Raw genomic sequence first — 15,132 nt, 5'->3', positions numbered from 1 at the left:
TACTTGCTATTTACATCGTTTTATTGCTCTTTGAGAAGCTCTGTTGTCACCTCTTCAAGACCTCGTACTATATTTTCCTCTATAAATGCTTCAGCTTTCTCCTTCCCGTGATAAAAGTTTACTGCACCGATTAAACTATAAAGTAACTGCGCGCTAACTTTCAAAGCACCACTCGATTCAAACGATAAGCTCGGATTCCTCAGCTTCCAAAACATTACCTTATTAAGACCTTTTAAGTTAGCAAAGTAACCAGTTGACGCACGTCCGCATAGTTCTCTTGACCATAAGCTCCCCAATGACGATAAATTCTTATTATTAATTTCCAATTCCTTTTCATCATTGTTGTTGGTGGTTGTATTGTTTATGACGTATTTGGCTAGGCTCAAGTTAAGGAGTTTTGATCCCATAGCTGCAAGCTTCTCGTTATAAGGTTTTATACCATTACCGAATGATTTGTGCGTTATTACTTGCAACGCTACTTCGTCGGGCACTTGATAATTGGGCCCAAGATAGGATTTAATATGACTTATATTGCCTTCATTTAGCGCATACTCTTGGCCTTCAGAGTTTGTAAATGCCACTGCCGGATCTCTTTTCAACCCTTCCACTCTATTACCCTTGTTCAAGTAAAGGTGTCTAACAAATACGCTCGATCTAACCATACACTGCAAAGTAGTGATTCCACCTGATTGCAGTTTGGAAAACAGACAATTGCCCGTTTGCATTACTAACCGTATACTCATTTTCTTCTCTCTCTTCCTCTCTCTTTAAAAATCTAAAAATTAACAGCTTAGACTAACCTGCTATCACTTCTCACCCCTTTCCAATTCAAAATCTCATCAAACCAAAGACTTGAAAAGAAATAGCCTTCACCATCAAAAGTGAAAAATTTGATAAATTTTGTATGGTTCTTTTTTCTTTTTTCTCGTTCTTCTCTTGGTAGCGTTTGCGCTACCAAGTGTCTCATCTTAGAAGGATCAAAGAAATTGCAATCTTCTACAAAGAGATGAGATGAGATGAGATGAGATGACTTTCCCCCCCCCCCTATATCTCTCGTCTCATTTTATTTGACTTGTGACTAGTAGAGATTAGAGATTAGACATGGATATCTTTCGAATTCTAAGTAGAGGTGCATCAGTTAACAAGAAAGAAAGATTTAGTGTCGGTGGTTGTGTATCAGACAAGTCTCATGGGCAAACCAAGAAACAGGAATCGTTAATTCAAGAAGTTGAAAAGGAAACTGATTTCTTCCATACAAGGAACCATTCCAAAGTGGCAACAAAGTTGGATGATATCAAAAACGACGTAGCTAAAAATGACAAGGAAAATGTTGAAAAAATTGAAGAAGAAGAAGGAGAAGAAGAAGAAGCTCCCGAATGGGTTTTGGAACTAAAGGATGAGGAGGATGCACGCAAGTTTAGGAATTTGCACAAATCAAAAGTTACTGGGGACGAGATCCCAATTCCCATTGCATCCTTCCAGGATATGGTAAAGAGATTCCATATTGATAAACGAGTATTATCGAATCTACTTGATGCAGACTTTATTGAGCCCACACCCATTCAATGTGAATCAGTGCCGATTACTTTAGCTAATAGAGACCTTATAGCATGTGCGCCTACCGGTTCAGGTAAAACTTTAGCCTTTTTGATCCCCTTGGTCCAACACTTGGTTCAAAAGCAAGTTTCAAAAGACTACGGTGTGCGTGGATTGATTATTTCTCCCACTAATGAGTTGGCGGTACAAATTTTTCTACAATTGGAAATCTTGTCCAAGGGCAAGAAATTGAATATTGCCATACTATCTAAACAGCTAGCAGGTAAAATAAACAACGACATTATTAAAGCGTCAAAATACGATATAATAGTATCGACGCCGCTTCGTTTGATTGATCTTGTTAAGGCAAACAAAATCAATCTTTCAAGAGTTGAGCAATTGGTGATTGATGAAGCAGATAAGCTATTTGACCAAGGATTTGCCGAACAAACGGATGAGATTTTGGCCCACTGCACAAACACCCGGATACGGAAATCTATGTTTTCGGCAACGATACCTTCTAGTGTTGAGGAAATGGCACATTCAATAATGAAAGATCCCATCAGAGTTATTATCGGCCACAAGGAAGCAGCAAGTAATACCATCGACCAGAAACTAGTGTTTACCGGTAATGAAGAGGGTAAGCTTTTGGCTATACGACAGATGATACAAAATGGCCAATTCAAACCACCAGTGATTATTTTCTTACAATCAATCACCAGAGCTAAAGCTTTGTTCCATGAGTTGGTATACGATAAGCTCAATGTAGATGTAATACACGCTGAGAGAACTCCAAAGCAAAGAGAAGAGGTTATAAAGCGATTCAAAAATGGAGATATATGGGTGCTCATAACCACTGATGTCTTGGCCAGAGGTGTTGATTTCAGAGGCGTTAATATGGTTATAAACTATGACGTTCCTCAGAGTGCTCAAGCTTATGTGCATAGAATTGGAAGAACCGGAAGAGCAGGCAGAAAAGGTGAAGCTGTTACATTTTTCACCAAAGAAGATGACAAGGCAGTGAAACCAATTGTTAACGTTATGAAACAATCAGGATGTGAAAAGGGCCTCAGCAAATGGATGGACGATTTGGGAAAATTGTCAAAGAAGGAAAAAAAGGCAATAAAGACGCATGAAATTGAGAGAAAGAGAATCAGTACAGTTCCAAAAGTGATAAAGCAAAAGAGGAAACAAAAAAGAGAAATGATCGAAGCCTCAAAGAGGAGGAAAGTAGAATAAGCTTCCGAATGTGCACAATGAGCTTCAATTGCACTCTTTGCAATCAAGAACCAATTTGTTTGAATATTTTCATTCTAATATTATACATGCATCTCTTACTCCTCTTCTCTCTGCAACCACCTCCACCTCACCTTAATGAGGTTTCCTCCACCTCACCTCAATGAGGTTTCCTCCTCCTCACCTCAATGAGGTTTCCTCCTCCTCAACTTAATGATGTTCGTTTCCTACTTTTGGATACCCAAAAAGCTGTCTTCTTCCAATAATCTCACCAACAGTGAAAAACCCAGCTATTTGTATACCATAAGCACTATATTGAACCGCAGTTTTGGCATCTGGCCTAAAGTCCTTGGCCTTTTGTAAAAATTTCTGTTGTTCTTGTGGCGATTTAAGAAACTTGAAGGCATTCTGATAAACGGCTTCAAACTGTTTAACAGTTGGTGGAGCAAAACCTTCTTTTTCAATAACAATCTTTGACAAGTCTGCTCCAACTTTTGTCCAATAAATTGCACAGTTAACTAACTCGCCTGATTTCGTTATTAACGAGCTTACCATTCCGGTAGCTTTCGATACTATAGCTGACATGACCTTAAGATCTCCGACTCTTGTTCTCTCAGTACAAAATAAAATTTAAAAAGAGAAAAATGGATCTAACCAAGGTGAAAAATTTCCCTACTGTATATCTCTACTAAGTTTTTTTTTTCACCTTTTTTTACAGCCAGCGTTAACCAATGAAAATTGTGACGTTGACTTCCAAATTGGGAAGTAAGGTTAAGGGATGTGCGAGCAGTGCCAATGAAAGTTGTGATGTTGACTTCACACACGGGTTTTGTTGCATCCTAATGTCCCTCCTCTCTTCTCTACTACTCCACTAGCTCGCTTCGCCCCCTAGTGTCTCCTCTCCCTAGTGTCTCCTCTCCCTAGTGTCTCTTCTCTCTTCTCTACTGCTCCACTAGTTCGCTTCGCTCATTAGTGTCGTCTCTAGTCCCTAGAGATGTAAGAATAATACCAAACTAAAAGAGCTACCAAAGAACAAATTCGAGCAGAGTAAGATATTATTGTAACAAGCTACTAACCTACAAAGTGTTGCCCCCCTATCTCGCTCTGCTCTATAGTGGGCAGCTAGTCAGCGTTGCTCGATAGTGGATTATATTTGTACACTAAACCTATCAGGCCAAATAACTGGAGCTAACAAACTCCAGCCGTATAAAAGAAAACATACCCAGGAGCTAACGATTTTAACCCAACTTGCAAAATAAGTTCTCCCAACGGGCACAAAGTCACCGTAATCGTCCTGCTTAACATTGATTGTCAATAATGTTGCCACATACTGTGTAGCTAAAAAAAATATTATATGGAATAGCGAATAGTTGTATTGAACACTTGTTTTTTCTTCGTCGTCATTGTCCCCATCGTCTTCGTACAAGTCCTGTTGATTTAGTGCGCTTTCAGGAAGCGACCCTTCCTGCACTGCTTGCTTAATAGCTTGATATCTCATCTCGTTTCGAACAGTCGGTTCAACAGAGCCTGTTGTTACATTACTACCCGTGAGTTCTTGTGCTTGTGCTCTCTCTGAGCTAAATGCCGAGTTGGCAGCCGCCCTAGTTGTAGTATACGCAATGGCAATGAATGTAAAGAACGCACCCAAAATCACACTTGCGGTTCTTGTTCCCTTAGACCTTATTAGCGGGTTGCAAAACTTGTCGTCGGGTTCTGAAGATACAGCGCTCATTACCAAATAGGTGCAATAAAACACCACCATCGACGATTGCGCTAATCCAGCATGAGGATTATACTCTTGAACAGTATTGTGAATGGATAATCCCGATATGATTACAGCAAATACCAAATTCAAACTAATTGCTGTCTTGTTCATTGAACAACCACTTCCAGCAAAAAACCAGTACATAACGATGGTTAAAACCAAACTAGTAACATACATGGTCAAAGTGCCTCCAATCAACAATTTTTTCCAAAACCCCGCGTCTCCCTCCCCAGTCAACTCTTGCATCTCTATCTTCTCCAAGCATTTCTCGGCCCAAGCATGTGCAAAGTCAACCAATAATATCAAGCCTATGCCCAAAAATATCGTGGAAAAGATAATGGCAATATGGTTCCCATAAAAGACAAAAAACTCATCTGGAATAAGGATAAAATTGATAATCACAAAGGTCAACCACGCAAAGATTTTCATCTTCCAGCAACCATTCTGAATAATAGCTCGAGGATTGCTTGTTGACTTGACATCAACTAGTAATCCAGCTAGTATTAGATGTAATGAGCCAAGAGCAAAATTGATTCTGTGCACCGAGGTAAAGCTTATACACTGGCTTCCATCTGGACCACACTTGTTATTTATAAATCCAAAAGTTGCTTTCTCGAGTTTGTGTATAATAAATGGTGATAGCGCTATCCATGACAATAGCGAGTTGACTAGCAATATTATAGCATATGTAATTCTAGTCATTATAGATGACCTGAATGTGCCTCCAATAGAGGTACAAAAAGCAGAACACGCAGCAGCCCCAAAACACGACGCAAGCGACGTCACTGGCATCAAGGGTAAAGATATCACACCACCCATTTCAGCTAACCCTCGTTTCCTTTAATATAACCTTCCTTCTTATCTTTTTATATATATATATATATATACTAATTTGCCCTATATTCTATTTTCTTTTTTCTCTCCTTTCTCACTTTGCTCTCTCTTGATATTACAAGCTACCAAAGTCATCGGGATAAAAGTTGAAAAGAGGAGTGGGTTTATCGTTATCATAGATGTCGTTTAGGAGACGAGGAGAGATTGTTGAAGGGGGCCGTACTGATGGTTATTCAATAGCGAGCAGAGCTTCTGCGCAACTTTCTGGGAGACAAACGGGCACAGCTTCTGCACAACTTTCTGGGAGACAAACGGGCACAGCTTCTGCACAAACGGGCCTTCCCTTACGAGGTGCCTTGGCAAAGCCACCAGCAAGAGGAGTTATACCACCTCAAAGGCATGAAAATGACTCGATTTCGGCTGCTGCGATGAACCCCGGGATACGACCGTCATTGATTACTTCTCAATCGACGACATCTACGGGGTGCTTAGATTTAGATAAAATATTGTTACATCAAGGTTTGCCCTTGGGCCATTCCTTGCTTATCGAGGAGTCAGGAACCACTGATTTTGCTTCGGTATTGCTTCGCGGATTTGCTTCTCAGGGAATCATGCATAATAGAAGTGTTTCCCATGAGCACAACCAGAACCAGCACCCGCACCAGCACCCGCACCCGCACCCGCACCCGCACCAGCACCAGCACCAGCACCAGCACCATTATTCTCATGTCATTGTTTTGGGTATGTCGTCATCATGGGCAAACGACTTACCGGGAGTGTACAAGGGCACTTCCAAAGAACAGAAAAAGGCCAAAATTGCCGAAAACGAGTCGAAAGTGAGTGTTTCAAATATAGCGTTTGGTTCTAGTGGTAATAGAAATGACTCGAAAATGAAAATTGCCTGGAGATACGGGCTTAACAAGAAAGACGAGGGAGAAGAAGATAGTAATAGTAATAGTAAAAAGGGCGGGAGAAATAAAGGTAGATACGAGAATTATAGCCATCAATTTGATATTACTCAAAGATTGACACCCGGTCCAACTCCACAGGATATCTCGTTTGTTCCATTGACGCACACCGTTAATGGGGTCATTAGTGCACTTGGTAGTATAATTCAAGCGCAGTTGAAATCTAATCGATCCAAAGTGATAAGGCTTGTGATACCTGGGTTTTTGAATCCATCTATATACCCGCGGCTGTTTAGCGAGCCTACATTTGTGTTTCCCTTTGTTCATTCACTTCGATCCTTGTTGCGGCAGTTTGAAAGTAATCTCGTTTTAATTAGCTCGCTCGCACTAGATTTGTACCCAAGAAGTAGCAATCTCACCGGAGTGTTGGAATCCTTGTTTGACGCGCTGATACATCTCCAGCCATTCAATCAAGAAATGAGTGCAATGATTGAAAGGACCTACAAAAACGAGCCATCCAAGATACAACAGGGTCTAGTAAATATTGTAAAAATACCAGTTCTATCTGAGAAGGGTTTAATGATGGTTCATGATGGAGAATATGCGTTTAAGAATGATAAAAAGAGATTCAAAATCGAACCTTGGAGTATACCAGTGGAAGACGACTCAAAGGAGACAAATTCTATATTAGAAGGAGCTCAAACTAAAAAAGATATCGATTTTTAATGGTCAAGCTGTGGACTATTGAAGAGAGCGAGATGAGGCTATCGAGCAAAGCGAGATAGTCTGTATTTACTCTATCTTCTCTCATAGACTATTGAGCAGAGCGCGATAGTCTATATCTAGTACCTCTTCTCTCTAAAACTATCCCGCTATGGTCGATAGTCTGTATTTACTCTATCTTCTTTCTAGACTATCTCGCTATGCTCGATAGTCCGTATCTACTCTCTCTTCTCTCTATAGACTATCTCGCTATGCTCGATAGTCTATTCCACGTGACTTGATAATAAAAATTGCCTGGTTCAATTTTGGTTGCAAAAATTGTTGACAACTCTTTATACCCACCAGGAAAGGTATCACTACAATGACCACTATAGAGCAGATCCAATCGATTGATTTGTTGCAAGATCAGGGTATTAATGCTAGTGACATCACGAAACTACGTGGTGCCGGTATTTGCTCGATTGCTGTATGTAAATAAACCTATATAGTTTTTATAGACCCAACACTATCTCGCTCTGCTCGATAGTGTCAATGAGAATGAGCTCTTTTTTTACTAATCTCTTTGGATACTAGTCAGTTTTGTCAACTACAAGAAGAAACCTTGTCAAAATCAAAGGTTTAAGCGAAGTCAAGGTGGAAAAGATCAAAGAAGCTGCTGGCAAGATTAAGGTAAGGTAAAAACTATTATAACAAGGTTTATATAACATTTAGTTACTAACAAGTTTATTCTTTTCTAGACTACTGGATTCATTTCGGCAAGTATTGTTGCAGAGCAACGACAGAATGTTTTCACAGTTACCACGGGTTCAAAGCAGCTTGATAGTATATTAGGAGGTGGTATTCCTTCTATGAGCATAACTGAGGTATTTGGTGAGTTCAGATGTGGCAAGACCCAGTTGTGTCATACTTTGTGCGTTACTGCACAGTTGCCCAAGGATCTTGGCGGAGGAGAAGGTCGAGTGGCGTATATCGATACCGAGGGCACTTTCAGACCAGAAAGAATCAAGTCCATTGCCGAGAGATTTGAAGTTGATCCCGATAGTTGCCTTGAAAATATTTCTTATGCTAGAGCATTGAATAGTGAACACCAAATCGAACTTGTCGAACAGCTAGGCAACGAGTTGGCAGAAGGTACATACAGCCTATTGATTGTCGATTCCATCTTGGCATGCTTTAGAGTAGATTATGCTGGAAGAGGAGAATTAAACGAAAGGCAACAAAAATTGAATCAGCATTTGAGTTACTTGACAAGAGTCGCTGAGGACTATAATGTTGCTGTGTTTTTAACTAATCAGGTCCAGAGCGACCCCGGTGCCAGTAGTTTATTTGCTGCAGCCGATGGAAGAAAACCTGTTGGTGGCCATGTTTTAGCTCACGCGTCTGCTACTAGAATTTTGTTGAGAAAGGGCCGTGGAGAAGAAAGAGTAGCGAAATTACAAGATAGTCCAAATATGCCAGAGAGGGAGTGCATTTATGTCATCAGCGAGGGAGGCATTAAAGATAGTGAATAGGAGGCAAAAAAAAAAAAAAAACTAACAAACCTTTATCATGAAGGAAGGGAGCAGCAAGAAAGAAAAGCTAATTACCAATATTTATCACATTAATCCCGATTAGGAAATCAAATTGAAATGCGACGCGTTATGCCAATTTTTTTTTTTTTTTCCTTTTTTTTTTTGTTCATAAAAAGATTCCCTACCAGGATGATATATGGAGTTTGTCTTTAAACCCTGTTTTTTTTTTTTTTTTTTCATTTTTCCCATTGATTTTCCATTTATTTCTTTCCCTAGGAACTGAATTGACTTTTCAATCAACTTTGTTAAAACTAGTTTATTCCCAAGATGTCATCATCACCTCCCCCAAATAGCAGTAATAATGGATTGGGAGACTCGTTAGATCGAAATTCCGAGTCGATTTCTCAAAGTCAACAGCAATCAGTTGTTCCTTCATCACCCTTATTTTTCAATTCTTCATCACAACCGGGATCAGATATTGGCAATTCGCAGCAGCAGCAGCAACAACAACAAGAAAGAAGAAGAAATGATATTTCTTCACCATTGCATTTTTCGTCATCTGTACATCATACTTCTGACTTTGGCAGCAATTTCGGCTCACAAAGAGCCAACAGAGCGCGAGACGTGGATAGGGCAATGAGAGGACGTCAAAGGAGAAGTGATTTGAACGATAGTGCGTCGTCTCCTCTGCGTAGAATATTTGCGCATAGATCTAATCAGCCGGATTTGATGTCGAGTTCATCTATTGGGCATCATGAATTAGGATCGGAACAAGAATCCGACGAACCTGTAAGAGTTATTTGGGGTACCAATGTATCAATTCAGGAATGTTCAAACAAGTTTAGGGATTTCTTATTGAGCTACAAATACAAGTACAGAAAGGAAATGGATGGCAAGGACATTGAGCCAGAAGACCACGAACTTTACTACCAATCAAAATTGAAAACAATTCGGGAGTTGGGATTAACCAATCTCAACTTGGATGCTAAGAATTTGTTGAGTTATCCATCTACGAGAAAGTTGTACTACCAATTAATTAATTATCCTCAGGAGATTATTCCTATAATGGACCATACCATTAAGGATTGCTTGATACAAATAGTTAATGACGATGCTGAGAGCGAGCCAGGGGCAACTCTTGATCAGATTGAAACAAATATATATACTATCCGCCCGTATAACATCAATTTGGTTGAGAAAGGAATGAGAGAGTTGAACCCAAACGATATTGATAAATTGGTCAGTGTTAAGGGGTTGACGCTACGATCCACTTCAATCATCCCCGATATGAAGGTGGCTTTTTTCAAGTGTAATGCATGCGGCCATACAGTCGGGGTTGAGATTGATCGAGGAGTGATTTCTGAACCAAGTAAATGTCCAAGAGAAGTTTGTGGCCAAACCAATTCCATGGTTTTAATTCATAATCGTTCTTCATTTGCAGATAAGCAAGTTATCAAATTGCAAGAAACACCAGATTTAGTTCCAGATGGACAAACACCACATTCTATTAACTTGTGTGTTTACGATGAGTTGGTTGATACTACTCGTGCAGGTGATAGAATTGAAGTTTGTGGTATATTCCGATCTTTACCAGTTAGAGTCAATTCTAAGCAACGAGCAGTGAAAAGCTTGTACAAGACATATTTGGATGTTGTTCATATTCAAAAGATCAACAATAAACGACTCGGTGCAGATGTTTCCACTTTGGAAAATGAGTTGGCGGAAAAGGACCAAGAAATTGAACAAATCAGAAAAATCACTCCCGAAGAAGAGGCTCAGATTAAGCAAGTATCACAAAGAGATGATTTGTACGAAGTATTAGCCAGATCATTAGCTCCTTCGATTTATGAAATGGATGATGTAAAAAAGGGGATCTTGTTGCAATTGTTTGGAGGTACCAACAAAACATTTAAAAAGGGTGGCAGATATAGAGGAGATATAAATGTTTTACTATGCGGTGATCCTTCGACTTCCAAATCACAAATCTTGCAGTATGTGCACAAAATTGCACCTCGAGGTGTTTACACTTCAGGTAAAGGTTCGTCTGCTGTTGGTTTGACTGCCTACATCACAAGAGATATTGATACCAAACAGCTTGTATTGGAAAGTGGTGCTTTAGTGTTATCTGATGGCGGTGTTTGTTGTATTGACGAGTTTGACAAGATGACCGATTCCACTAGATCAGTGTTGCATGAAGTTATGGAGCAACAAACCATATCGATTGCCAAAGCTGGAATTATTACTACACTAAACGCCAGGACTTCCATTTTGGCTTCTGCCAACCCTATTAATTCTCGTTATGATCCAAATTTACCAGTTACTGCCAATATTGATTTACCACCACCATTGTTATCACGGTTCGATTTGGTTTATTTGATCTTGGATAAGGTTGATGAAAAGATAGATCGGCAATTAGCCAGGCATATAACTGGTATGTATTTGGAGGATACACCCGAAAAAGCCACAAATCAGTTTGTACTACCTGTTGAATTATTGACACTGTACATTCAGTATGCCAAAGAGAATTACAAGCCTGTAATGACTGAGGAAGGCAAGAACGAACTAGTCCGGGCTTATGTTGAAATGAGGAAACTTGGAGAGGATGCTCGAGCAGCGGAAAAGAGGATTACCGCTACTACGAGACAATTGGAATCAATGATTAGACTAAGTGAAGCTCATGCCAAGATGAGATTATCGGAAACAGTGGAGTTGATAGATGTGAAGGAAGCAGTAAGGTTGATCAAAACAGCTATAAAGGATTACGCAACGGATCCTATTACTGGTAGAATCGATATGGATATGGTTCAAACTGGAACAACTTCACAGCAGAGAAGAATACGTGAAGACTTGATTAAAGAAATCATGAAAATCATTGAAGAGAATAATAATTTGATTAGATTTAATGATTTGAGTTTGAAGATCAATGAGAAAAGTTCATTTCGCATAGAGAACAGTACCATCAATGAAGCACTAAAGAGATTACAACAGGAGGGTAAAATTGTTGAGACTGGAGATGCCCATAGAAGAACAATTCGTAAAATTGCAATTGTTTGAAGATGCACACCGGTGTACATGTCTTGGTTGAGGTTACTATATATATACATATATATATATATTTGTTTTTTTGGTTTTTTTTTTAAAAGTTTGTTTATATAAATGTACCCAGATTTCCCTTTCTTTCAACATTGGTACTCTCTTCAACTTTATCGGTAATTATTTTTGGGTTCTCGTAGTCCCCAAGACGTTCCAAATCCTCATCTGACATCTTCAAAAGCTGTTCAATTTGTTGATCCAATTCAATATCGGTTTTTGAATTATATTTCTGTTCAGTGAAGATATTTGCCAAATGTAGTTCCCTTTTTAAATCAAAGTTTTCACCATTCTTTAATTTCGTTAAGATTTCACCAAGAACTTGAAATCTCAACTGATAACTTGCTTGTAACTGTTGCACTTCTCGACGCGATTTAAGTAGCTCTATCATTACCGAAGTACAAATTAAAGAAAGAATTAATGACTTTGTAGTGGGTGTTTTCAATAGCGACCAAAATTTCGGTTTTGGTCGAATATAAGACTCTGCAGTTGACAAGCTTCGTCGTATCAACAATAATCCTGGCCTCATCATGGTTTTGGACAGCTTAAGAAACATCTGGTTCTGGTATAGGAAAAAGTTGATGAGATTTTCATTTTTCAATCATCTTATAGAGAAGAAAAAATAAAAGCAATGGTTGAATATTACAATATACCAACAACTAAATCATGAGTGTCAAGTAATATGTTTTACTATATACACGTATCAAGTTTCTATTTGTCTTTAATTATGCTGAATAATGTATCTTTTCTATTATACCACTCGTTTCCATTACTGGCACCACGGCCGTCTTCTTGAAAATCATATAGGAATTCTACATTTTGCAATAGTGTTTCGTATTGTTTGGAAGTTGTGCAATTTGCAACTTTCCATTCCTTCAAGGATAACAAGTACCATAATGCTGATTTGCGTAACCTGGTGAGACCCACTGTTGGCTTTATATTAGCAAGCTTAAAAGGGTTTATATAGCTTTCCTTTTCGTTTTCGTTTTCGTTTTCCTCTTCTTCTTCTTCTTCTCCTCCTCCTCCTGAGACCTTCACCATTTTTTCTCGATTTAAAAGAAACAGATTATCAGCCGTGAATTCAAAATAATGACCATTGCTATAACCTAGTCGCTCCAACAAGATAGCTTTAATCACTGAGAAATTCAGAGTGGGTAAAGCGGCAGTAAGGTGTTGATTGAAATCGGTAACTAGCAATAGCAAATATTTTTCAATCAAATCCTGCCACCACCATGCAATATTATACATTTGACACATTGATAGCAACAACTCAATAACCATTAAGAAGCTTTTGAAACTATAGGTTTTTAAATTTAGTCTTGATTTAAATGTATAGGATAAATTATCCATAAACGGCTCAATTATATCGTGACGAATTTTGCGCAATGTGTTTTTATCTGGTTGCTGTGGTCGCAATGAAGGATTGGGGATTTGCTGTGTTTGCGTTAGTAACAAAGAGACGATGCACATTTCCTGAGTAGACGCAACGTATATCCATGCTCTATCATTCGTATAGTCCTTTTTAACCAAATCGTATGTTGAATAAGCATATTTGAAGTCTTTCAATATCAATGACCAATCTGCAAGTTTTCGAATTATTTGTTCTGGAGTAGACTTGTGGTAATAACTGCCAGTGTAATTGGACGAGGAATTTGGAGACAGTGAAGAATGCAAAGGTGTAGAAGAAAGTAGGTTTGAATCACTGTTATTGAACAATTTCTTTGAAGCTGAAAAGAATCGATTTGTTATCGATTTTCTAGGTTGCAACATTTGGTCATCCCAAGATCTGATTTTCGCTTGCATATGCGGTATTAGAAACTTGTTTATGTATTCGTAAATCGCCTCGCGGATTGCAATATCGAGAGATTCCGGAATATCAAAAGATTCTGTTGCGTCATTCAATGTCATTCGTTGGAGGTCTTCTTCTATTGTACAATTTTCGATTGCGGATATGGAAACAAATTTGCCATTATTAGAGTCCTTGTTTATGGGTATCAATGTACAATTGATAGTCAATTTGGCCTTGATCTCATTAACCAAAACCATCACTTGATTAGCCTTGAATTTGGTTGAATCAAACATAATGAAAACGTGGATAAACAAGTCATCGATTTGGAAAAATTTGGGAAAGTTATAATTGCGAAACTCAACAATCAGCTTGCGCAACTCTTCAATAGTATCATTTTCGAAATCAATGACAAAAATCTGACTTATCGGATGGTTAAAAGTTTCAAAAGGTATGAGTTTATTAGTTGTAATGATCTTGTCGAAAAAGGTTAAATATAAATTATCGGTTTCCTGGTTAGCTAGATGCTGCAAGTAGAGCTCGAGTGAAGATATGCTAAATAGCTGATCCAAAGAGGAGCTTTCGGTAACGGCGGTGGCGGCGGCGGTAGCAGTAGTAGTAGCGGCAGTAGCAGGAGGTGGTAGTGGTAGTCGTGAAGTCTCGTTATTATTAGATATTCTTATTGTTTTCTGCCCCGTGAAGGTTTTCCTTTGCTGAGCATTTGAAATCGACAATAGCTCGGACAATGGAGGTTCGAAGCGTATAGGGAAGCTAGTATAAGTTTTTGTTATTAGCTGAGTATTGGTTATTCTAAACTGCTGATTATGTATACTGTATTTGGCATTATTACCAAATGGTTTAAATATCTGTAAGGTTGATAATGAATGGTTATTGTTTAATATCGATTCGAGACAAATGTCAACGTTATGAGTTGATTGTAAAGAAATAAGTGGAGAGAATACATGATGCAAAAGATGCTGTCTTGCAGTAAAGGGATCTAATCCTTTAGGATAGTCCATTTATAGAGAATACAATATAATAGAACTAAGATCAAAGATGGATCAACCTTGAAAAGAAGTGAACAAAAACGGTTTTTCAAAGAGAAGAGCGCGTTTACCAAATAGGGTAATGTCGTGGAAGAGATGAGAGGAAGGAATACGACATTATAAGCGACACTGAACACTATCAGCCTCACTATCGAGCAGAGCGAGATAGTGGAGCATTTAAACCGGTGTGTACTGGTATAGCTAGAATCATTATCGAGCAGAGCGAGATAGTGGAGCATTCAAACCGGTGTGTACCGGTATAGCTAGAATCACTATCGAGCAGAGCGAGATAGTGGAGCATTTAAACCGGTGTGTACCGGTATAGCTAGAATCACTATCGAGCAGAGCGAGATAGTGGAGCATTTAAACCGGTGTGTACTGGTATAGCTAGAATCATTATCGAGCAGAGCGAGATAGTGGAGCATTCAAACCGGTGTGTACCGGTATAGCTAGAATCATTATCGAGCAGAGCGAGATAGTGGAGCATTTAAACCGGTGTGTACTGGTATAGCTAGAATCATTATCGAGCAGAGCGAGATAGTGGAGCATTCAAACCGGTGTGTACCGGTATAGCTAGAATCACTATCGAGCAGAGCGAGATAGTGGAGCATTTAAACCGGTGTGTACCGGTATAGCTAGAATCACTATCGAGCAGAGCGAGATAGTGGAGCATTTAAACCGGTGTGTACCGGTATAG

The 15,132-nt window shown here is 39.0% G+C and overlaps 8 protein-coding genes across 8 annotated transcripts; 4 read left to right on the top strand and 4 right to left on the bottom strand. All coding sequences in view use genetic code 12, as the record gives it.

Moving 5' to 3' along the window:
- Window positions 1-20: 20 nt before the first annotated feature.
- KGF56_004244 (mitochondrial 54S ribosomal protein mL57) lies at window positions 21-662 on the bottom strand (the record flags this gene model as incomplete). The annotated part of the gene is made up of 1 exon (XM_049325663.1): window positions 21-662. One exon carries the CDS (start codon window positions 660-662, stop codon window positions 21-23), a length of 642 nt encoding a protein of 213 aa, XP_049178738.1.
- A 439-nt stretch (window positions 663-1,101) lies between these two features.
- Window positions 1,102-2,775, top strand: CHR1 (RNA-dependent ATPase; the record flags this gene model as incomplete). The annotated part of the gene is made up of 1 exon (XM_049325662.1): window positions 1,102-2,775. One exon carries the CDS (start codon window positions 1,102-1,104, stop codon window positions 2,773-2,775), a length of 1,674 nt encoding a protein of 557 aa, XP_049178737.1.
- Window positions 2,776-2,982: 207 nt separating this feature from the next.
- Window positions 2,983-5,356, bottom strand: KGF56_004242 (uncharacterized protein; the record flags this gene model as incomplete). The annotated part of the gene is made up of 2 exons (XM_049325660.1): window positions 2,983-3,384; window positions 3,995-5,356. The coding sequence occupies 2 exons, from the start codon at window positions 5,354-5,356 to the stop codon at window positions 2,983-2,985; spliced, it is 1,764 nt and encodes a 587-aa protein (XP_049178736.1).
- A 194-nt stretch (window positions 5,357-5,550) lies between these two features.
- KGF56_004241 (Elongator subunit) lies at window positions 5,551-7,005 on the top strand (the record flags this gene model as incomplete). The annotated part of the gene is made up of 1 exon (XM_049325659.1): window positions 5,551-7,005. One exon carries the CDS (start codon window positions 5,551-5,553, stop codon window positions 7,003-7,005), a length of 1,455 nt encoding a protein of 484 aa, XP_049178735.1.
- Window positions 7,006-7,363: 358 nt separating this feature from the next.
- Window positions 7,364-8,513, top strand: DLH1 (recombinase; the record flags this gene model as incomplete). Its single annotated transcript, XM_049325658.1, has 3 exons — window positions 7,364-7,468; window positions 7,576-7,671; window positions 7,740-8,513. The coding sequence occupies 3 exons, from the start codon at window positions 7,364-7,366 to the stop codon at window positions 8,511-8,513; spliced, it is 975 nt and encodes a 324-aa protein (XP_049178734.1).
- A 327-nt stretch (window positions 8,514-8,840) lies between these two features.
- Window positions 8,841-11,567, top strand: CDC54 (MCM DNA helicase complex subunit; the record flags this gene model as incomplete). Its single annotated transcript, XM_049325657.1, has 1 exon — window positions 8,841-11,567. The coding sequence occupies one exon, from the start codon at window positions 8,841-8,843 to the stop codon at window positions 11,565-11,567; it is 2,727 nt and encodes a 908-aa protein (XP_049178733.1).
- Window positions 11,568-11,661: 94 nt separating this feature from the next.
- On the bottom strand, window positions 11,662-12,159 carry KGF56_004238 (uncharacterized protein; the record flags this gene model as incomplete). The annotated part of the gene is made up of 1 exon (XM_049325656.1): window positions 11,662-12,159. The coding sequence occupies one exon, from the start codon at window positions 12,157-12,159 to the stop codon at window positions 11,662-11,664; it is 498 nt and encodes a 165-aa protein (XP_049178732.1).
- A 155-nt stretch (window positions 12,160-12,314) lies between these two features.
- GSG1 (Gsg1p) lies at window positions 12,315-14,408 on the bottom strand (the record flags this gene model as incomplete). Its single annotated transcript, XM_049325655.1, has 1 exon — window positions 12,315-14,408. One exon carries the CDS (start codon window positions 14,406-14,408, stop codon window positions 12,315-12,317), a length of 2,094 nt encoding a protein of 697 aa, XP_049178731.1.
- Between the last annotated feature and the right edge of the window lie 724 nt (window positions 14,409-15,132).

The sequence above is a fragment of the Candida oxycetoniae genome (assembly GCF_023343755.2).
Source record: "Candida oxycetoniae strain CBS 10844 chromosome Unknown scaffold16, whole genome shotgun sequence".
Classification (NCBI taxonomy): domain Eukaryota; kingdom Fungi; phylum Ascomycota; class Pichiomycetes; order Serinales; family Debaryomycetaceae; genus Lodderomyces; species Lodderomyces oxycetoniae.
This window is presented reverse-complemented; position numbering and strand designations above follow the sequence as displayed.